This window comes from Branchiostoma belcheri, unplaced genomic scaffold (assembly GCF_001625305.1).
Source record: "Branchiostoma belcheri isolate BF01 breed outbred unplaced genomic scaffold, Haploidv18h27 scaffold15, whole genome shotgun sequence".
NCBI lineage: Eukaryota > Metazoa > Chordata > Leptocardii > Amphioxiformes > Branchiostomatidae > Branchiostoma > Branchiostoma belcheri.
In genome coordinates, this window is record NW_017802935.1 from 3,696,135 (window position 1) to 3,720,667 (window position 24,533).

General features: G+C 39.5%; 1 protein-coding gene across 1 annotated transcript in view; it reads right to left on the bottom strand.

Annotated features, from left to right (window-relative positions):
• The window catches only part of LOC109465395, a 50,178-nt gene that overhangs the window by 10,602 nt on the left and 15,043 nt on the right, over window positions 1–24,533 (bottom strand). Inside the window, 34 exon segments of the mRNA XM_019762611.1 lie at window positions 496–646; window positions 1,103–1,216; window positions 1,612–1,691; window positions 2,096–2,294; window positions 2,792–2,941; window positions 4,006–4,195; window positions 4,614–4,798; window positions 5,481–5,667; window positions 6,182–6,311; window positions 6,775–6,953; window positions 7,457–7,632; window positions 8,322–8,583; window positions 9,018–9,137; window positions 9,466–9,620; window positions 10,132–10,306; window positions 10,595–10,801; window positions 12,028–12,279; window positions 12,628–12,757; window positions 13,258–13,552; window positions 13,949–14,212; window positions 14,717–14,850; window positions 15,317–15,580; window positions 16,109–16,202; window positions 16,512–16,697; window positions 17,198–17,444; window positions 17,737–18,173; window positions 18,603–18,844; window positions 19,489–19,648; window positions 20,071–20,227; window positions 20,700–20,859; window positions 21,235–21,353; window positions 21,822–22,051; window positions 23,143–23,334; window positions 23,738–23,929. Of these exon segments, the coding sequence (XP_019618170.1) occupies window positions 496–646; window positions 1,103–1,216; window positions 1,612–1,691; window positions 2,096–2,294; window positions 2,792–2,941; window positions 4,006–4,195; window positions 4,614–4,798; window positions 5,481–5,667; window positions 6,182–6,311; window positions 6,775–6,953; window positions 7,457–7,632; window positions 8,322–8,583; window positions 9,018–9,137; window positions 9,466–9,620; window positions 10,132–10,306; window positions 10,595–10,801; window positions 12,028–12,279; window positions 12,628–12,757; window positions 13,258–13,552; window positions 13,949–14,212; window positions 14,717–14,850; window positions 15,317–15,580; window positions 16,109–16,202; window positions 16,512–16,697; window positions 17,198–17,444; window positions 17,737–18,173; window positions 18,603–18,844; window positions 19,489–19,648; window positions 20,071–20,227; window positions 20,700–20,859; window positions 21,235–21,353; window positions 21,822–22,051; window positions 23,143–23,334; window positions 23,738–23,929 (6,415 nt within the window).

Here is a 24,533-nt window from a genome sequence, read left to right on the forward strand (position 1 = left end):
GTTCAAAATTCAATGTTTAAATTTTAACCCAGCCTTTTGTGTTCACTTCATGGCTCATTCCGTAGCATTTAAGCCTATAATAGGGTGCCTAGACCTGTTTTTATTTTTATTTTTTTTCGCCCTGTCGCTTCATATTTTTTCTGAAAAAATCCGAGAACCAACAAATTAAATTGGTGTGGCCTATGTGTTCGGAACAGAAGAAGAAGATGAAACAGAGCAAAATCAAATTGTTTTTTTTTTCTGCAAAGGTAAACATAACTAAGTCTTAGAGATTTTCATTGACATCATAATCATCATAACTTAATTTTGAATAACCACAAAACATGTCGGTGGTACTGGTAAGTGGATTGTAGCAGCAGAATGTTGGGTTTGCCAACTGTTTAACTTTCATTCTACCATTTGGCACCAAACTTGTATTGGTTATGGGGCTAGGCAGCAAGGAATGGACATTCCAGTAAGGTTCAGAATCTGGAGACTCTCTTGACCACAGCTTACCTTCCGTTCAGGATTCTTTCCGTTTGGTTTATAGTTTTGAACGGGCTGACAATGAAGGGAGTGAAGTCCTTGGAAGCACCAGAGGAGTACTCCTGTTCTTCATCCTCTGCGTTCAACATGCCTGCCAGCAGACCATCACCCGGGGCCACACCTGTGCGGTTGGGAAGTACATACAGAATGATTCAAAGTTTAACCATGATCAGGGCTTGAAATACGTTTTTCTGAATACCTGCACTATACCTGACCTATACTATACCTAAGTTTTACCGGCACCACTCAGAATTTTGAAAGTATGCATGGATCACATCAAAAACTGTTCAAAAACCATTGTCATTATTCAACACTTCATAGGTGGTAGCCGTCAATGCAGTACACATACACCCTGAACGTTTTGTTAGTTAATACCTGTTGCTGATGATCTTTCAGGACCAAGCAATGGTAGAAATCATAAAACACACAGGCATAGAGGATGGCTAAATGATCTAACTTATGACAGAAAGTATGCAAACATAAACACACAATACATGTGAAATTCAATCCATTGTATTTTACACATTGTTAAAGATTGTGGCAAAACAAAGGAAGAGAAGAAGTTAAAGGTGTTCACCTTCAGCCACAATAGAGATTCCCTGTCCTCCTGCAGACCTTTTTGTGCCCGGGGCACCAAGTGTCATCGACACTTCACCATCAGGGCTAGCCTTCGCTACTTCATCACCATCCCCTGTAAAATAGTACATACAATGTAGTATGATCAGAAACTGTTGTCAATACATATAAACCTAGCAAACAATACAAAAACATTGACTGTACAAATCTACAATCTGTCTGTGTTGTTGTATATGTATTGTAATTTTAGTCTGTATTTGCCAGATAATCAACAGCTGTAAAATATATCAGTGTTATTCAGCATGTCTTTGTACAGGCTGCGAGGCTGGTTTTTATGAATAAACTGTTGGAATTTATAGAGAGATGTACTATCATGATCATGGCTTCTGAATACAACTGTTGACTGCCTATGGGTCCCGGAAACATACAAACCCGTAGTCACTCAAAACAGTACTTCTGCAACCAGTGGTATCATGAAACATCGATACAGTTATTGTGCTAGACACTCACTTGAAACAGTGATGGCCTGCGTGTCCACAACGATGCATTTGTGGGCTTTATTACACGCCTTCACTTTCACAAACATCTTCCTGTAGAAACAACAACAAATCTCATTTATTTTTTACTTGCATTTCATTTCATTATGGGTATTAAGAAATACATAATTATATATACAGAAAGAACACTTAAAGGTAGTCAACATAGTTAATATAATGCTCTATAAAAGTCTGCTGAGTCACATTTTAGTAAGAGCAAGTCAGATTTTAGTAACAGCTATAATCAATCAATCAATCAATCAATCAATCAATCAAACGGTTCACTGTTAAAACAAAAGCATAATGAATTGCTATGATCACTAGTCCACATTAGATGTTGAGCATAATACTGTTTAAATGTGTTTACATCATTCATACAATATGGAATACAGAATGATAGAGATCATTCGCTAAAATTAAATTATCAGATTGATAGTGCACAGAATCTGCTAACAGACCTGCCAGGTTCCATGTTGAAACTGTCCTTCTTCTCAGCGTTTGGATCGGAGAGGTCTCCCAGGTCAGAGATGTTGGCCACGACCCGATCGTTGAAGAAAATCTTTCCGTCTTGGACTAACACCGTGCCGGACTCATTGTAGCCGACCCGAGTCTCCGGGATGATGTCTTCCAACACTTCTGAACTGCCTATGCTCAAATCTGGAACAGTACACACAATCTCTTCAATATTTTGTACTTTAAAGTAAATTCTGCTTCCTTGTACACCAACAAAACAAATTAAACCAGTTCACGCACAATTATAGTGAATCAGATGCATTTTTCACTAGAGTGATCAAAAGAAAGTATTATAATTGGTAAATGATATTGTCATAAAAGCTAGGCATTCAAACGTATAAAAAATGTCTTTAACTATAATAGCATGTACAGTGAACTCAATGAAAGGCACTTGACATTATTACTGTGACCGTACATTAAAAAAGACCATGAGGATGATCATGCTCAAATCCTAAAGACAATCTGTTAGAAGAGGTTGTCAAACCCGACTCGAGTCTCCGGGATGATGTCTTCCAACACTTCTGAGCTGCCTGGGCTCCTCAAGACTAGTTTGACACAAAGTGATTAGTTCAAATTTAAGGATATTCCTTGTTCTTGAGTGAACGTTTTGTCATGAGTCAGAAGATTTCTTTAGTACGTACAGATTCCAGTGATCCCGTCTTCCTTTTTAAACTTGGGCAAGGCCACTCCGACAGACGAACTCGCGCCAGGACAGATGCCGTCTTCGCACCCCGGAACTCCAACAGTCGCATTCTTGTCTGGTGCCGGACTTTCCTCAATGAGGGTTATGCCTGGAAAAATCACCAAGTATTAGTATAAATCAGTAGTGGCAAACTATTGGACATGCTAAAACACAGGGCATTTCAGAACTTCACAAAAAAGGTAACAAAACTACAAGATAGCAATATAGATAGCCCATCAGTCCATTAGGTTTTTAAAATAACATGACTGTCCATTACCACAGATAAAACCAACAGCATGGGTTCATTTTACCTCTCCCTTGGGAATCAGCAACTTCACAGAAAAGGTAATAGTCTAATTTTGCACTCGATGGAATTAAAGGATAATCGACACTCACTCAAGCTGAACAGTAACAACAGCCTCTTCAACATGTTGCCCTGCTTCTCCAGAATTCACAGTAACACACGTTTGGCCCAACCCCTTATAATTACACTCAGTATAAATCAATCAGTCTGAAATCTCGCCAACAGAAATGTTTTCCAGCAACTCGAGTATGCTGACAATCATGGAGTTTAAAGTTTCCTTCGTTGGATGATAGTTCTACATCTTTTGGGGTAAAAGGCAGTGCCATTGTCCATCTAAACATAGTGCCTGAACCACATTTTCAATTGTGCAAGCATTAAAGTGTGGGCTAATTCTACTGGAAGTGTCTGTATTATTTTTAAAGTCGTTAAATTGAAAAGACCTGGATGGGGTTTGAACCCACAATATTCCTAATGCCAAGAAAACACTTGCAATATAAATAAAGTTACTGTATCAAGTATCAATATCTACTCTGCCAAGCAAGCAACATCTACTCTGGGATATTGCACTGGGCAGTAGGACTCTGCCAAGCAAGCAATATCTATCACTAGGCTATTGCACTGGGCAGTAGGATTTTAAATAGCCTCCACCAGAACTTTCTACGGAAATACGGAAAGTAGAATTCGGCAAAAAAGAGAATAAAATGGGCCAAGGGAGTCCGGCCGAGGGGAGGTAGTTTCTCTCCCTCCGCAGCCAGTCAAACCTACACGGCGGCCAAACTCCCCCGGCAAATATTCTGAGACTCCTATATATAACGTTAGCCAGCGTAGTTAGTCTGGTAGAGAATAGATTTTAAAGATCCAATATGTACCTTCTGTGGTATTTGTTGAGTTCAATCCTGCTGCATTCACAGCCATGACAGTTGCGTAGTAGGTCATGTGCGGTTGAAGAATACCTTCCAGATCACTGTTGTTGGCTTTGGTCTCCAACCCAACAGACACAAAGTCTTGGATGTTGTTAGTACCATTTTCAGTACCAATGGCCCAGAAATACTCAACGATCTGAAAAAAAAATTGCACATTCATCAGGTACAAGACATTGAAATGATCTAAACTACATATGTACTACCATGTTAATAATCAATAAATTAATGTTCAATCCATTGGCAAAATCTAGGTCTTTGACTTTCAGGCATACACTCAGAAGTAAGAGATATTTTCAATTGGTTTACTGATCACACGACTTTTGCAGTATCTTTCAAAAACAAAGTTAAAGAATAATTTTATCAAATGTTAATTTACCATTTTGATGAAAATATACGTGCAGCAAGATGTTGATTAAAATTGTCTTACTTCAAGCTGTCTATTCTGTAAGTTCTTTGAAGTCTACAAGACATTCCCAGTCATTCACAATTTTGATGCTACTAACAGATTTAACTGAAAGTAACTTTTATATCATTGCCTTTTGTTTTCAACATACCTTACTCTCTATGTCATATGCCTCCCACTTAATGGCAATGGTGCTGTTGCTGCCTTGGAACGAAACTGGTTCAGTCTCAGACCAGGAAAGGTCCACGTGGAACAATTTCTCAAAAACTGGCGGAGTTGCATCTACGTATACTCCATCCGATGAGGACACAACAAAACGACCAGATCCTGGTTTGGAGTAAACAGTCAAGGTTTTCAGTCAGTCATATATTCACAGGCATGCAGATGATAACTGTAAATTTTGATCTACTAATTGAGGAAATGTCATGAAAATAGAGATGGTTGTCCAAAGTGTTGGACAAAAAATGACTGTCATATATTATACAGGTGCAAAGTTATGTTTCAGTGCTGACTGAGGACTGTCTGGACTACATGACTGTACATGTACGAGCAAGATGCCAGCAGTTTCTGTGATTTTCCTTATTTGGGAAGCACAGACGGCATTATCAACAAGAGGGGACTGTGGTTGCAGACAGATAATTTTGTGTGTAATTTTGTGACAGATAAATTTGGTGCTGTCTTAAACCTCCTTGATAGGACCTACCTAGTTCCTCATTCTGTGTCCTAGTCAAAAACTGACTAGGTTTGAACAGTGGGCTATTGTGGGCAAATGGTAGCTTACTGGTGGCGGCAAGTGCAGCAAAAAGAAAGTCGGCGAATGATTCATTCATGCAATGATAAGTTAGGGGAAGTGACCATGTACAGTGTAGTAAAGAAGTTAGTACAGAAGTAACTGTGAAAACTGTGAATATAAAAGGAAACATGAACAATTGTGATTTACAATATACTGGTAAATAGTCATACAAGTGCAGTAATCGTACATGTTGTGCTTCAAAATGGTTGACCTACCTGAGACAGCCTTTAACTGAGACGTAGTAGAGAGCAGGCACGGAGACGGTGGCGTTGTCTTCTTCGATGAGCATGTGAGTGGACAGGTTCAGGTTGTTGATGAAGACGGTGTGAACGGTTATCTCATCCACCACGCAGCTCACGTCACAGTTGTACGTACTGCAGCGGTCCTTACATGGGATGCACAGATCCTCAACCTGAGCAAAAAACACAGTGTAATCAAAATCATACTAATGCACGGTAGCAAAATCTTGCGGTATGAGAAAAATGGACACATGTTTGCAGAACTATGTGTTTGCGGTTGCGGCAGGTGAAGAAGAAAGAAAGTCGGCAAATTATTTGTTTGCGGTTCACGCTTCTGTCGTACAGAAGTGACTGTGAAAACTGCATTTGTTAAAGTAACGTGAATATTTATTTAGAATACAACACGAGAAGGAAACAAAAAATATGATTACAGGTGGGTATTTAAACCATGTCAGTAATGTATTATATATATTTAATAATAACAGTCATGATACTTTCTAACACTGTGAAAGTATGTTGAATTTCATATTTTGAAATTACTACTAATCAACAGATACATGTAATACTATATGGTATTTAGCAAGTATTGTTGGATCAGAGTTACACTGCTAATTGCAACATATTGTACATAAAATTATGGTATATTGTTCTAGTAAGTCAATTCTAGGTAATATCATTTGTTTTTACCTCAAAGAATGGCTCAACATCATCTGCCCCCTTCGTTGTACCAACACCAGCAAATATTTTCAAAATGGTGGTGCTGCCATCTTGGAATGGAGTGCCGTATCGACACACCTGGTCGAGTGATGGAGGGGTCCTACAGAAGGAACATAAAAGAGTTATTTATGTACTTTTCATAAGCATTTGAGTTTACCATATGATCTGCAGGATAGAACTAAAAATTTGCTCTTTTTTCCACATTAACCTTTAGCATGCTAAAGACTAGCTGCTTGCTTTATTCTCTATTGGCTATGGGATCGAGTAGCACGGGGAAGGTTAAGAAAAACAAAAAAATGTGTTTTAACTTTGCAGATGCCAAATAAAATTTTCCATTTCCATTTCCATTCAAACATCACATACAAAATGCAATGTCACGTATTAAGCATTCCAAAAGTTTCCCTCTTGTGAAAGAACACGAAACAGATTACTATGATCATAATTATTAATAAACATTGCTGTTCTGGTGACTTCTCTATACTTGACTTTTGTGTACTTTTTGTGGGTCTGCCATTACCAGCTTCATTGACAATAAATACAAAATAAATATACTGTTTACTAACTTGAGGTTCCTGAAGTGTGCCTTCACAGTTGGTGGGTTGAATTTATCCTGGACGTCAGTCACTGCTCCTCCCTTGGTTCTGAGAGACAGAATCATCATGGTAGCCGGGTTGGGGGCGGGGATACCCGTAACAGTTGTAATGTACACTCCGTCAACGTGTAGCTCAATACCCCATAGTTCCTGTAGGGCAAGAGAATCACACTTTAATTTGTGTACTTCAATATAAGTCACTTAAATGTAATGCATCAAATTTACAAATTAAAGGTGACTTATGAGTAAGGAAAGTAAACAGAAAACACATTGTATCGAATCGGATACATGTATCTAGTAATTACAAAATGTGTCAATTTATACTACACACTTTTATTACTAGTAGTTAACTTCACCAGGTCACATAATTATACACCATTAGCCTGAATATCCACCACCCTGAAATACATGTATTATAAGTGTTACACATCTAATTCTAAAGAGATCTCTAATGAACAAAAATGTAACTTCCTCAATGTTAAATTAGATGTACTACATATCTGCACATCTATCTGAGGGCTGCTGTATTAGAGATCTATCAAACTCATTGTATTTTAAAGTGTTGAAGGTGTATAACCTGGCAAATAACTGTTAATGGAGGTTAGTCTATATGTTATGACATCCTCAATCTAAATGTAGAGTGCAAAATGTACCTGTGTTGCATCAGTCCTGTCCACTACGTATTTCAGACCGTAAGTGTGCCAGGCCTCCGATGCATCGAACCCCAGCTCTATTTTCTCAAACTGCAAAGCTGATGGCTCGTTCAGGACGCGTGCCCACAGAAGTGCGTAGTATTCTGTCCGGGTGGTGTTTCCTTCTGTCACTTCCCCTGTGAGATGAAGGATATGGTAGAAACTTATTAGTCTGTTTATTTATTGATTAATTGATTGATCTTGGGTATATATGGGTAGTTCCTTCAGCAAAAAGGGAGCACAGGAATCAGTCTTTCCAGTGTGGCAAATCCATTAAATGTCAAACATTTAGTAGACTTACAGTGTAGTTCATCAGAAGATGAGGCATATATGTGTGCTCACACACAAGCTACAATGTACATCTTTTAGACATAAAACCTATAATATCTCATCAAGTTTATCAAGGTTTTGCTGAGACAAAAAAATCAGCACATAATTTGGTCCAATAAGCAACAGTAACTGCATCTTCTATATAGTACATACTGTATATCTACAACTGTTACAGACAATTAATTTTCTCATAATGTGGACCACACATTTCATGTACATGTATAAAACAACTTGCGCACATGTAGTCTTCAATATAATTAGACTGTATACCAGTTAAAATATCCATGCCAAGTCCTGTGTATGGCAAGCAACGTCGTAGTGCAGCCTTAAGCAACGTAAGCAACAGTTACTGCATCTTCTACATGACATAGTACATACTGAGTGTATATCTACAACAGACAATTAATTTCTCATAATGTGGACTACACATATTATGTACATGATTGTATAAAACAACTTGCGTATATGTAGTCTTCAATATAATTTGACTGTATACCAGTTAAAATATCCATGCCAAGTCCAGTGTATGGCAAGCGACGTAGTGCAGCCTTCTCATCAGACGATTCCTCCGACTCTTCGTTGACGATCTGCCAGGGGTTCTGCGTGGGTGCCGCGGTGGTTGTCGGGGCGACTGTTGTCGAGTTTTCGTCTCGTTCTGGAGGCTCGTCTGGGGCCTCAAACCCGCCAACAACTCCCGTCGGACCGTCCCAGAATATCATAGACGTAATAGAATCGTTGCCTGCAGCCACTATTTCAATCTGTACAGTTACAACAACAAAAAATTAAAGGTAAGTGGTTGAGTCCAGGATGTCTGAATTTGACAGCTGTAGAAGCGTTCAGAAAGCACTAAAATTAAAAATCAAGTATTAAATAATCTCTTTTGTTGCAATATCCCTGTACATGCATTTTTCTGCATACCTGACAGAAAATTACCTGCACCAGACAAATTCTACCTGCACCAATCAGAATTTAGGAAGTATGGATCACAGTACAACAATTCAGAAACCACTGCCATTATTCCTTTTATGCTTCATACATGATAACAGTCATGCAGCTACAATGTTACACAAAGTTTAACCCTGGCCAGTACAATTGGCTCAGTACAGGTTAGCTGCAGGTAGACATCAGAAATACCTGCACAGCTCCAATGTAGGTGGTATATAAAGCCCTGTGATATGTATTTCAGACTTACCTCAAAGGTTCCTGGTCCTTCATGATTCAGAACCGTCATGTAGCCGCCAGAAATCATCCTTTCCGCTCGCACGTCTCGAACCATAGTCACTGTCAGGCCATCATCCTCTTCAAAAGACAGCTGTTGATGCAAACGATCAGTACAATTACTACATGTAGTATAATTCAGTTATTAATAATTTGTAAGTACATGCAAATACATGTATTTTACAGTACAATTGTCATGTATTATCATGTCAATTTTTAGTTATTCCCAACTGCATGCAGCTCTTTTACAAACTGACTTTGTTAAAAAGACCTTTGTTATTTTCAAAATACTATGAGAAGCATCACTTGGGTTTCTCATAGTATTTTGTAATCATCACTTACATGTACATGTACATGTTGTACAAGTGTGTGGTCACAGTTTCTGGAATTTTTGTGGGTTCAAACTGTAAATTTAAACTAACCTGTTCAGGGGCAAACCTGATGCGAGATGCCTCTATTGAAGTTCCCCAGACACCCTGTGATGTTACTGGACTCCATCTTTCAGTTGGTGCGTCCAGGTCGTGATGGTTGTACGAGCACTGGTACGGCTCCAGGCCATGATACACGGTAAAGGTTCCTACAGGGCAGAGTGGGACAAGGAATAAATCATTTTGCATGTCAATAATCACACTCAAATAATTGACCGTGTAAATCCAGGGTGTGGAAGCTGTGTGGCCCAAGGGCTACAGAAACTGAGATGGGTGCCACCCTAAAAGTGTATACACTAGGAAAGGGTGCACAAGATATATTATTGATAACAGAAACATTACAAGATATCACAACCAATATATGAGCTGGGACATGCACATGTAAATGTATGAATAGTCAATACACATACTTTCATATCCACCCATCACATGTATTACAAGTGCAGACTTTAAAATGTACTGGCAAGATAAGGCTAGGTACAGCAATTGTACATAATATGATATCAAGGAGGTTGATACATTAACCTCCTTGATGATACATGTATGTATGCCCCCCCCCCAAAAAAAAATAATTATCACAAACAGGTTGCATTACACGCAGTTTACTATTATATAGTAGAAATGTATCTTCAAAGTTAACTGTACAAACTGTGAACTAACCGTGAAGGTGTGTGAGGGAACTCTGGTGAGAGACATCGCGTTTGAACGAGTCTCCGTCAACGATATCCCCAGGTATGGGGTCACGGGGGTCAATCAACACTGGGGATGACGTCACTGTGGTGGAGCCTGTGGCATGGTTGGTGCCTTTCAGTTGGACAAAGTAGACCACTTTTTCCTGTCAAAGGAAACAAAATTAACATGGTTAGGGGATGTACCCAACATTGCTGATGTCAACACAAAAGGTTGGGTTAACAATCAATTTTGAACTTTTAATCAAACCACTGATGGAAAAACTATAACAACTAGGAAGAAAAGGACTTTCCTAAACTGTTGGGGGCAAAATGTGAGCATTTTAGTTTGAGTTGATTCAGAACCAGAATCTTTTTTTTTTTTGCAAATCAGAAAAAAATGAAGAGGCGAATCCGAGAACCAAGAAATTAAATTTGGTGTGGGCTAAACTTACTTCAAGAAACAGATCCACCATGGTGTAGTTGCTGTAGGTGGCGTTGACAGTGACAGGGTCGGTCAGTTGCGGGGCGTTGTGATACATATTCCTGCACTGCTCCGGCCCCAACAACGTTACCTGGTACTCAAGCATGTCACTCTCATCGTCATAGAAACCATCCCAGGATACAAACACTTCATCACTTCGATTTGTGTATTGAAGAGGCTGGAGGAAACATTAATACAAGGCATGAAATTAATTGAAGGCTAACCTGTGTTGGCAGGTAAACATGACTAAACTTCATCGTACTAGTATATTGTCATATGGTTTGCATTTGCTAATTACTGGAAATCAATAAATAGATTGCTTATCATCATGATGGAAGTTTGTGGAAGTAAATATAGTACCATAGGTCACGTGTCTGTAATTCTGGCAGATTACGTTCGGAAGGGATTGGTCATTACTTATTCTGATGAAGGTGGCAGTGGTCATTGAAAATCATTGTGTACCCTTGTGTTGGAATAAAGTTCAGCATCGTACATATATTGGTTATTGTGCAGTAAAGTATCTCAGAGAATTGGACTACTTGGTAGACTTAGACCCTGCCTCACTATCAATATTGCTGACAAGTTATATAAAACAATGATTCTGCCTATACTCGACTACTGCGACATAGTGTGGGGGAGCTGTGGGGCCACTAAACTACAACAACTACAGATACTACAGAACAGAGCAGCTCGAGTGGTGCTTCAACGCAGACTACGTGACTGCAGCACTGAGAGCCTCCACCAGACACTGAACTGGAAGTACCTGGTCGATAGAAGATTTGAACACACTTGTGTGATGGTATTTAAATGTTTGAATGGCCTGACTCCAACTTACCTATCTTCTACTTTCTGCCATAATTATCATCTTCATACTTATAACACAAGACAGACTACTAAGCTACATTTACCAAATTACACTAGCACAGCAGGTCAGCGAACATTTGCTTACACAGGTACAAGTTCTTTCAACAAACTGCCGGCAGACATAAGACAGATCCCAACCCTGAAACGCTTCAAGGCAGCTGTTAAACAGACCTCTGACCTCCACTGATTTAATTAAATAATAATGATTTGTATATTTTTGTTCAGTTGTTTATATGTTTATATATGTTAACTTTTCAGTTATACTGATTTTCAGTTATACTGATTTCTGTTAACTTTTGTTACTTGATTGTATAATTTACTTTTATACAATTTGCTTTATGTTATGTTATATTTGTTTGTGACCCTGGGCCCTCTTGGAAATCAGCAATCTTATGTTGTAGAGGCTACCCAGGTGTTTATAAGATGAAATAAATAAATAAATAAATAAATTGTAACTGTTATGTCTTGCTGTTGTTAAGCACAAAACAGTGCAAACTTACAGTTAGTACCCTTTTTGCGGTCTTTGAAAAGTCTACTTACCACGTTTATAAATGGACCAACGTCCACCCTCCCTTTCTTGGGTGGGGTAATGTCCACAGTAAAAGGAGCAGTGACAATATCACACTGCAGACTTTCATCAGAGGCCATGACGGTCACGTAGTATGTGCCCTTGTGCTCCAAGGTCTGGTTGACAAGGTCAACCAAGGAATCCTTGTTGATGTCGGTGAACTCGTGTAGGTCAAAGAAGTTGGCGTAGGAATTTGACAACGCACCGCTTTCATCAAATTGGTGCTGAAAAATGTAGAGAAGTCTTCATTATAAGTGCACGCACATGTTAGAGAATTGTACCAATGACACAAATATATTCAGCTGAAATGCAATACATGACACTTTGTACTTGGTATATAGTTATCAAGTAACTAAAAACTTGTCATTGTCTGTATCAGAGATTGGTTAGCTTTGAAGCTTTGTCGTCATTGACAATTCATTCAAAGCGTACAGGAAAAAAAGAGTCTGGTAAATTGGACAATTTGTATTAAAATGAGTTACTGTAGCAAACTAACAGTATTTATGATAATTATGGATGTGGATTTCAAAGTATTTTTTAGCTTTAAAGATTGCAAAGTTTGTTAAACTCACCATTTCTGGGCATGTAACATTCTCCTTATGGAACTCCACTGTTCCTATGCCCCAGTAGTAGTTGTAGATCGGCAGGGAAAACTCAAAACTGTCCCACGAGAACGTCACAAAGGAGGTAGAACCTATGAACCTGGAGGTGACAAGAAACAACCTCATATAAGCAGGGACAGTTTTCATTGATTCAAAGCTTTAGCAAAATTTTGTGCCACTTAAACTGCAAAAACACTTAACATTAAAGGAATCCAAATGATGAAATTTCAGGGTGGCAAAACTGGATTTTCAAAGTCAAGTTTATGACCATTATTTTAATGTAGTAAGTTGACTCAACCCTAATTAGCATTTGGATATCTGTGAGGCAAAATGCTATGCCACAGACAGAAAACAGTAGTTGCTTGTTTTGTATCTATTCATTGGTGTTACCCCCAAAATAAAGACACATATCACAATCATGTACTTAATGGTTTTGGGGCTTCTTCAATCGTTTTAAGAAATGAAGTGCTAAGAAATGGCAGTAAGTATCAGCATCAGACAGACTTCCCCTCCAGAATCTTTTGTTTTGCTGCCCTGAAATTGCACTGGATGCCTGTACACATGTAACAATTGTCTAAGTCAGGTGCTACATGTACATACCTTTCGAGTAGAAGTCTTCCATGTGAGATGATTTTAGACTCCACTCCAACTTTGATTCCGTTTGAAGTCACCTCAGCTCTGGTGTAGGATATACTGAAGGCCCGTACGGTGACGAAGTACGTACCGCCGGATATCATATCTAAGTTGTGCAGTGTCATGGTGCGGTTTTTGCCCACACTAGTGAAGGGGTGTATGTTGCTTCTGGTGCTGACATAGCGACGATCTGTTCCCACTGCCACTTCATAGTGATCAATGGTTTGATGCTTGTTGATCAACAAATCCTCCCTTTCGTTTCCTTAAATTGTAAAATATATGTGAAAAATATTAGTTGATTTCATGGACATTACATCATAAATACATGTACCTGATTAAACATAAACAACATCAATGAAAATAATGGGAGGTAAATATTGCTAATGTTAAAAATGAAGTAGGTCAACTTCTCACAGCCTATTTTTGGAATTCTACTATAGTAACTTATTAAAGATCATAACACAGAAGAGTAGCCTAGGCTTACAATCTGATCAATATCATCATCAGAAAATAACCAAACATCTCTGTTGTACAAGAGGGTACATGTATAATACTGTATGAAAAACGTCCAGGACATCTGATAACTGACTATTAAATTGTGAATGAATGGGGAAATTATTTTCAATACCAAGAAGACTAATAAAAGCCGTGGACTGACCATTTGAGACTTCAGGTGAGAAGATGTCGTTGCCAAACCGGTCCCAGGTTGCTGAAAGCGTTGTGTTGGAAATTTGGTAGTTCTGGTCCAGTACTGCGATCGCCCCATCTCTGACTATCCCGGGTCTGAGAGGCTCCAGCTTGATTCTGATTCCGTTGGACCGGAGAACAAAGTTGTCGCCGAGTTGGTTCATCGCTTGCACAATGACGAAATACCCCTCTCCATCTCTGGCTTTGATGTTGCTGTTTTCACCAAAAGTCTGGTCTGTATTCAAATCCAAAAGATAAGATAAATCTTTAACATTATGTTCAGTCAGATATTTAACTACAAATTGAATGGCTCCTAACATGACACAAAGGTCCCCAGTTTTTAGGGCTTGAAAATCAGAGTTTTCAAAGTCAATATTCTAGTCATTTATCTACATACAAAGTTGAAACAGCACTATCCCAAATCCCAATGTATATCAACATTTCATGGAACAAAAACGGTGAAAATTGTGGCGGAAAATGGTTACTGGTAGGATCCTGGACTGATTTTTGGGGTACCACCCAGAAAATAAAGGACTCATCTGGAGGCTTGCTTCTGCCCAAAGTATGAAATACTGAATGCAAGTGTGCTAATGTGGGACAGTATGTGCCAATTTCATACAGATTGCCTTATTCAGAATACCCCAGTTTTGCCACCCTGAAACTGCATTGGATGCCTTTAACATTTGATGTAATTTACAGTCCTTCCAGAGTACATAGAGGCCATACAAGTCAATCATACCTCCTGGAAGGGTGGCAAAGGGCTGAACCTCCACACCATCCATGCGGTGTATGGACCAGTTGTAATGCATCATGGGACAAGGGTCACCAAAGCTCCATCTGGCTGACAACTCATCAGTCACATCCGTAAAGTCCCTGTAGAAAAGACAGTCAAATAAGTATTTCTTTCCCTTAGCATAATATAACTTTGTTAGCCTACAACCACATGACAAATGCTTGTCTGCCCAGGCTACTAAACTGGTACATGATCATGACTGTTAAACATTTCAACAGTAACTTCAAACAAAATGGCATTCATAACCGTGTGGAGTCCTCTCTGTTGAAACTTCACAGTTTGTACAGAATGTATTTAGACCTCTATTTTGAAACTTCACAAGGTTTGTGTTCCACACATTCTTGTTTGAACAATTTTGATTTCAATACTCTCTGAGTTGGCTGACTCCTTTTAATTTGGGAATTAAATTTATTTCACATCAAAAACTTTATTATATCACTGCTTCAAACCATTTTCTTTTGTGTTGGAACTAAGCTTAAACTTTGCAACTATGGATTCTACCAACACAGATGAGGTTTTCATTTGAACCTTTCTGTAATTCCTTACCTGTCTATGCCAGGCCATTTCCCATCATGCACATATTGCGGCTCCAAAGCCGCCAGCCCGGCAGATATCCTGCTGATGTACACGCCGTCTGACCGTGCAATGGCGAACCGCCCGGCGCCATTGTAGCCCCGGATGGTCGCGAAGACCTGGGGCACGCTGAGAAGGTCAATGGGGTTGAAGATGTAGGACGTCTCGCCCAAGGGCACATCAGTGAAATACCGCAGGTCTGCTCGGCCAGAGGCTGTCCCGAGGGCAATTTCATACCTGTGTGATGATATAAACAACAGCATTGGGTCAGTATCATCTAGAGTAGTATGCCACATGTCTCATCCATGAGAGGAGACAGCATTTCGCTATGCATTCAAGGAGGAAAAACAAGGGAGAGAGCATGTTCTTCTCTGAGCTCCAAAACATGGGCAGACCAAGCACAACCTACACAATGGCATTGTGTGAGGATGCGGACAATAAACTTACTATAAACACGATTATTCTTGAACAACTTGTAACAAGTACTTTATCTCTACAAATTTGGCAATAATATATAGTCTTGCACCAGCATAGTATATATAGCATGAGTGGATAGTGTTCAGCACCAAGGACAGGCATGTTCACCTGTGGGTGGATAGTGTTCAGCACCAAGGACAGGCATGTTCACCTGTGTGTGGATAGTGTTCAGCACCAAGAACAGGCATGTTTACCTGTGTGTGGATAGTGTTCAGCACCAAGGACAGATGTTGTTACTGTGTGTAAACCCTAGTGACACAATCAGAGATGACAACGGTTCGACCTTACCTTATAAGACCTGAGTCAGGGTCCACAAATGGCTCCCAGACAACATGGACATGGTCTACAGATGTCTGGCATGTCACATCCCTCGCAAGGCATTCTGACAAAAAATATACAAAAAGTCTTGATATATTGTATAAACTAAAAATGGATTGATATACATGTATCTTCAAAACCTTTCACTGTGTACTATTACCAGGCATGTTGTGTGTCTTAAAACTATAATGATCATCATATCTATATTTAGATACTTTGTATATTACATGTTTGTATTAAAAATTAATGAACTTTATGAATCATATTTTAAGTAAAAATCATTGTACATGTACATTGAAAGGAATTACTGACAGATATTGTAATTGACCAAAAGGCCTATAGAATATACATAGTATGAGATAATTCTACCTACCAGCTTCGGTACTGCAAAGAGTGTCAGTCACATTGTCACTGACTTCAACAACGACTCCGGGAACTGGTGGAGTGGCATCAACAAGAATGACGTTGGAGTAGCTGATACTCTGAAGGTTGGCTCCGTTCACAGCAGTCACGGTGGCGTAGAGTTTCGTACCATGTGCCAGAAAAGTCTCATTCAAGTCTTTAGAAGAGGAGAGGACAAAATATATTTAGTTTCTTAGACTATTTATAGTCAATCCTACCCAAGGTGACCACCCAGAGGACCAAAGAAAAGTGGTCTCCTTGGACAGGTGGTCTCCTTGAAGAGGGTTGACTCAAAAAATGATTAAGACATTTTTTTCAAGTTGAGGTACTTTACTTATTGGTCACCACCTAACAAGACAGGAAGACCACATCAAGGTTATGGGTTACATGTATTCTACATGCAGAGGTTGGTGGGGAAGATTGTTACCTTTTTATATACTAGTATGCCCCATTTTTTCTGTCAGGGTAGCGAAAACAGGTAAGATAACAATCTTCCCCACTGACCTGTCCATGGAGAGTAGGTTACATGATGGGCGTTTTCATGTCAAATACTGTAAGAATCTTTAGATCTGCAGGACCAATAGATTTATATCAAGCTAAATTCAAATGCAAAAACAGCAGTAAATCTATGTAAAAAGAAAGCAAACAAACTTGCACCTTTGATGCTGACGGAAGTTGTTGGTGGGTAGAAAGTGGTGGGTTTGAAGACAGAAGTGTCAGTTTCGTTGAGGCCCATGCTGAAGATGAAATGTTGTACACCGCTCTCCTGGTCATTGATGCCGTCCCAGCTACACGTGAATGCCACTTCACCGGATATGTGCTTAGGACATGCAACAGTCACACGTTCTGGTGGATTATCGTCAAAAGCAACCGGAGGAGAAACATCTGAGGCTACCAGCCCAACCTGTAGAAGTCAAACAAAAAAATAAGGAGAATGACACTCAGTTAGATTGGGACATCATCATAAAAACAATCACTTCAAGATCATTTTTCACTTTATCTGTCAGCTTAGCATTGTATCAGCATCATAAAACACAGATTGAAGTGACAAACCCTTCACAAGTATTATTTTTATTTATTGGTCTGGCTGTTCAATTACACACACAGCCAGGGAAACTCAACTAGCCTGTGGCCATTACAAAGGGCTTGCTCTTCTGACATGACAGGACTAGACATGTAGATTACAGTACACTTACATTGTTCATTGCAGTTACAGTGACCACGTTTGGAGTGCCATCAGCCGAGGGTGTCAGCAGGCCAGCTGCCAGGCTGGTTCTCTTCTCTGCGTTGGTGACGTTGTACAGGTCACTACTGACCGGCGTGAACCCAATAGCAAACCACGCCGCGGCGATAGCGCTCTCGTTGTCTCCGACGTTCCATTCTGCGGCCAAGCTGCCGGCGTTTATCGCCTGGTAAACTGTATCACGTCCCAGTGGCTTCTCGTTTCCAGAATCGTCCTCATCCTCGCCAACTGAGACGATCGAAACGCTAGGAGCCGATTGGTCGACGCCGAAGCCATCTGATGTCGACTCTAGGATGTTCAATGCTCCAGTTATTGCCCGGACGCTGGAGAAGTATTGAGTGGACGAGGAGAGAGGCAGTGGAAGCTGCGCAACTCCACTCCCAGGTTTGTCTGTGAAAATAAGAAATGGGTGAAAACCATGTCAAATCATCATCACTCAAATGTCAACAAGGCGTGCCTGCAAATCTGATGTGTTATGCCAAAGGGTGGTTCTACCTACTATACAAATACTGATAATGATACAGAAAACCACCATCGGAGTAAAATTAATATTAACAACAGTTACCCCCGTTTCTCAACCCTTGATCAAGTCCTACCGGTAGGTCAGATTATATGGACAACTTGAGATTCATTACAGTCTAAATCACATGTAAAATAAGGCTTACAAAGGAAATGTCATAATCACACAAGAATAGTTTTCAGGTCAGATACTGGCCCAGTGGTTATTTAATAAGAAGTACCTGTCAGTTTGCTCATGCAGCCATAGTGGCAAAGGCAATATCTCTTTTGCTTAGAAATGAAGTAAACCGCTGTAGTTACCGTCAAATGCCACAATCCCCGTGTCTGTGAAAGGCTGGATGTCATCTGCACCAGGAGTGGTCCCCACTCCCCACTCGTAGCCAATGATGCCGTGTTGAGCGCTCTCGTAGCCTTCAAACTGCAGACTAACTGTTGTGGCTTCCAGCTGGTAGTTGATGTCTGTTGTTGGAGCTGTCAGATCGCTGGATCCAGCACCATCAAACACTAGTCCACTAACGTCAGCTCGCACAACCTTAATTGGACTGGTGGAAAGAAGTTGTGAATTAAACCTGAGATAACTATCTTTTATTATTATTATTAAAGGATTTGAATTCTTTCACCAGAATTTTTTTGCCAGGGGGTATTAAAGAGGCGATCTACATCACTCAGGGTATTACAACTGTCCCTTAGCAAAGACGGTGGTGCTACAGACTTTCTGCAACATATGATCTACTGCTCACTGAGTCACATGTGTCATACATGTATGTATAATTAATATATCACGTCACAGAAGCGGTGGATTGCTCATTTCTTGACCAAGACTGGAGTTATACAGTTGAAAATTTGGGCAAGTCCAATTTCTTGAGTTGGAAATTACAGTTTAAACTTACTTCATAATGACTTCTAATAATACAGATGAAGTTTCAAGATAAGATTTCAGTTCATCCCAATCAACAAATCAGTTTACTAATAGGAAGACCAAAAACAGTGCTTATAGCACTAAAATTGGATGATCGATGGTCACCATTCTACAATATTGTTTGTGAAGATATGAAAGTCATTGCAACATTTGAGAGAAAACATTGTCTGGTGACAACCCAAGCTACAAAATGAAGACATGTTTTTGACAGAATAATAATACATGTATCTAATATCTCTGACTATGTTAGCAAAACTTGGTGTCTACCTTGCTGTTATTGTAGTAGAGTAAGCCCCAGCACCGTTCTGTGCCTTGACAGAGAGGTAGTAGATCGGGGCCCCGTTTTCAAAAAGTTGGACAGGAAGCTCTGTCAGAATGACGTCTGTTCCTGGACCAGCATCATAGAATGCCACCACATCATCTCCTCCTGTATCAAATTAAATGCAGAATATGTTTGCTATTGATAATAACACAATACAGTCATGATAATACAGTCATGATAATATATAAAATTCTATAAAAGGTTGTGTGGCATAATGACAGAGCATTTGGCAAGAGGTCCTGGGTTCGAATCCTGCCAAGCTAGTAACCAAGTTGAACCTTGAACTTGGGAAAGGCACTTTACATTTTCAAAACTTCAAACTAGGTCTATCGATTATGCAGGAGGTTATCAAGTCTGTATCCTGACTTCGCTTAGGTAATAATTAGTATGCCAGAATGATTATTATTATTATGATTGTCCATTTTCCGCAGACTGCAAAATTTTGCTACCGTGAATATAAAGTGATTTACAGTTACTGTAATTTGTTCTATTTGGCATGGTAGTGTTGGAAGCTGTTTTCTACTCACCAGACGTAGTTCCCAGTCCTATCCAGTAGGCATCGATTCCACTCTCCCCATCCACCGCCATCCAACTGGCCGTCAGGATCCCTGCGTCCGTGATGACCACGAATCCGTTGGTCAGCTCTTCATCTCCGGACAGGACTCCAGCATGGACGTACAGCATCTGTGTAGCAACATCAGCATTTTTCCGTGAATAGTTTCATCAGGTTGGTAAGACACTGAGTAAAGAGACTCTTTTTACACAACCTGCCCTGAGGAAGGTGACAGACGGTCACCGAAACATCGACTGAATAAATGACTTGGTTGTGTAAAAAGAGTCTCTTTACTCAGCATTTTTGTCCTTGACTATCTGCAATCTAACACCACACATATCAAGGAGATGAGACAGGGGAGTGGGTGTGGTAAAAATTTACTGTTGTGAACATAAAAATGCTCAGAAATCTGAAATCTCTGATTTCTTCATAGAATATTCAAAATGTACTACTGGATAAAATATGTTGATTACAATTTATTTCTGGACAATTCGAGTGACATCCACTACTCATCTAAGCGCCACTCTGATTTCTTATTAATCTATAGGGTACATTTTTTTGGCAAAGAATTATTATTATATAGTAATCAAAAATCACAGTTACCCGAGGAGGTGTAGGGTCAACCAGAACACCGTCAGTCTCATGAACTGCTGTTAGTCCAGCTGCGTTGATGGCGTGTACTTTGACGGTGTAGAGGGCACCGATATTCAGACTCAGAGGTTCGGTTGACGTCCAGTTCTTCGTCTCTCCATCAAGAGAAACACTAGGATGGGAAATGGCATTTACTCATCTGGACAGTACTAGTATCATCATGTGCATGATGCTGGAAGTCTGTGTTGGTATTAATCTTAGTACGATGCTAAACTTTATTCCAATACAAAGGATACACAACAAATTTTTAGATGTAAAGTAAAATCTTGGGAAATTTTGCAAACTCAGTTCAAGCTAGCAGTAACATTGACATAATGTACTTCAGTCTGTCATTTGCTGCAACATTTCTTGAAGAACCCTACCATTAGCAACTGTTACAGTATTGATTTGTTCTGATCTATCTATAATAATATTGCATTATAAATTATATAACAAGGAAAATAAAAAAAAAAGAATAAATAAAAGAATAAATAAATGGATAACCTACAGGCTTCCCAATGGTATCTTTGTCCCTCCGTATGTCTGGTACGCCTGTAGCTCGATGTGGGACACTCCTGTTTCTTCATCCACAAAGTTCCAGTTGGCTGACAACTCTGTCGTGCTTGACTAAGATTTAATGTAAAATGTTCCTACTAGTTAGCTTAAAAAGAACCATAAAGAATATGTCTAAAGTTTGCATTCCAAGTGGTTACTTTGATCTCCGAGCAGGTGCAATACAGTTACATCAAATTGGCAAGACAGTATCAAATTGGCAAGACAGTATCAAATTGGCAAGACAGTATCAAATTGGCAAGACAGTATCAAATTGGCAAGACAGTATCAAATTGGCAAGACAGTATCAAGTTGGCAAGACAGTATCAAATTGGCAAGACAGTATCAAATTGACAAGACAGTATCAAATTGACAAGACAGTATCAAATTGACAAGACAGTATCAAGTTGGCAAGACAGTATAATTGGCAAGACAGTATCAAATTGAGACAAAGTATCCTGGCTAAACAGGTGGCCGATATAGACTCCCCTTGCCCAGGATAATCTGCTTAGAGATGAAGCAAACTTAGCAAACAAAACTCACAGAATACTGTGCATCTTTGTCAGGGTCCAGGCCATCACGAAGGTAATTCAGGACAGGTGGAGTCAGGTCGAGTACAAACCCGTCTGACTGTAGGGTTGTTACTCCCAGAGCCCTGTTGGTGACAGCAAGGTTCACAAACACCTGGTCTCCCTGGTGAAGGTGGAAATGGTGCCAGCGGAAACTCGTGGTCATTCCGACCGACTCACTCTCGTGAATGACCTCATCTCCGGCTAAAATAAAGAGGTCATACTTCAGGAAGGATTGCAATACATGTATCATCAAATGACATACATGTACATGTAGTATACATACAATGTACATGACAGCTTTTACCACAAAGAGCAATTCTATCATGCCTTGCTACATAACCTTATTTTTATACATGCCATATATTGAAGACTATATCTGTTACCTGCTACTATGTTGAAATTGTACATATTCTGCATTTAGCATAACTCAGCATTAACAACCAGGCATTCAATATGGTTTGCCAGCATTATATTGGACATTGTAACATACTGTAGTACTGAAAGTGACTTGTGGAAACTCAACTTAAAAGGAGCTACAAATGTAACAACATCCCTTGTACAGCACTTTAGAATATGAAATTGATAGTCCAATTTTCTTATAATTATGTACATGTACATATACTATATACTAGTAAGACTGGGTGGAATATTGATGGTCGATACACATTTTTTCTTGTTTTCAGTGTCTGCCTTGATTTTAATTATAAAGCTGTTTTACACACATTGTCAAAATGTTATCATGTTTTTAACTCCTGTGTCAAAAGCGTAATGCTTTATGGGTCTGAGACCTGGGCGGTGTCCACGGAAGACCTTAGAAGGCTAGACAGATGTGACAACGCCATGATTAGATGGATATGTTCCAGTAGACTGGCTGATAGGGTGTCAAGTGATCAGCTTAGGTGTAGGTTAGGCGTAAGCAGTCTATGTGAGATCTTGCGCTACAACAGACTTCGCTGGTATGGGCACGTGCAAAGGATGGACCCGCAGAACTGGCCAAGGAAGGTCATGACAATGCCCGTAGAGGGACGAAACCCGCGTGGCCGTCCAAAAAAGAGATGGGTAGACAGTATTAGGGAAGATGTCAAAAACTTGAAACTGCAGAAGGCCAACCCGCTAGACAGAAGCAGCTGGAGAGCAGCTATTACACCCAAACGACACCCCACGACGTCCAACCCTTGCATGACGGGGAACAACGGACGCTAAGCCGTGCAGTGAGTGAGTGAGTTATCAACTTGTGTTATCCTAGCGCTAGAAACACAATTTGTTAAGAATGATACACATGAAAAGCATACTCATGTTAGCTCCTTGGTTCTTTGATTTCCTGACCACCGAGATGGTGTAGTCCTTTAAGCCAGACTCTGGGTCTGAGAAGTTTCCCCAGTGTCCGGCCACAGTAGCAGGGTCTGAGGAGAAGGTAATGTCCTCTCCCACAACATCTCCATCCTCCAGAAATCCACCCACAGGTGGGGTAAGGTCCACCATTACTGAGAAATAGAAAAATGCCAACAATCAGACTTGATATTTTACTTTTGTATGAGATTGGGCATTTTGGACTATTATGATTATACACGATATATACACTGTACAATATTTATCATAATATATGAATACAATTATTACAATATCAGTCAAAATTCCAGTTGTGGTTAAAAAGATATGTCCACGATACAGAATTGCCTTTTCCATGAGAGTGAGCATTCCTGACTAACATATCATAATTATTCAATACATGCTGTACAATTACAATATCAATACCATTGAAAAGTCAATGTATCGTGATCAAACTTTCAGACATGGTTATTTAATAATAGAAGAAAATGTCAAAGAAATAGATTCTGAAACAATTTCAAATTGTTTAATCTATACTGTACACAGAATATTGCTTACTTCCTACTGTGGTTGCTGATACATTGAGACGTTTATGCCCTCGGTTGAAAGCATACAGTGTTGAATAGTATGTTGCATTGTGAGTTAGGTTCACGGAGTTGTCGCAGTGCAAAAAGACAAAGTGGTTAAGACGTTTGAACTCCACAATATCATCGTCTCCGGGAGATGATCCTACACCCCACAAGTAGTCAGCTGGGAAAAGAAAGAATGTATTTGAATAAATAATCATACGACTCACTTACACTGAGAAACTTGTCATTTATCTTAAACAAATCTTGGACACTGATAGGTAAAACAGCCGGTTCAATTACTCAGTCACTGATGAAAAGCTACTTGAAACACCTGACAAAATCTATCTAGTAGTTGCTTTAGTAACAGTTTTCTTTTGTAAGTCATAAGCTACATATCTACAAAAATGTAATCTTCATCAAGGCAAAGGAAGCTTTACTACCAAACATCTTTCAAAAATCTAAATGGTAGTCTAAGAGCATTTAGATAACATCCCATGAACTTCATAGACAAGTTATTTTTCATGGTGAATTAATCGGTTGTTAGGACAATGACAAATAGTAATGGTTTGCTCCTAAAACTACCAGTCAAGGTACATTATTTTGTATAATGACCTTATCACATTATTTATAGTCTGACAGAAAATGGAATTAAATGTCACAAACTGAATGTATCATTATACATGATACAATCTCTTCCATACAAAAGACTATGAATTCAGCACCAAGGAGAGGCCCATAACTATGAAGGAAAGTAATGTGATCCTCCAGTGATGAATATTCATCTG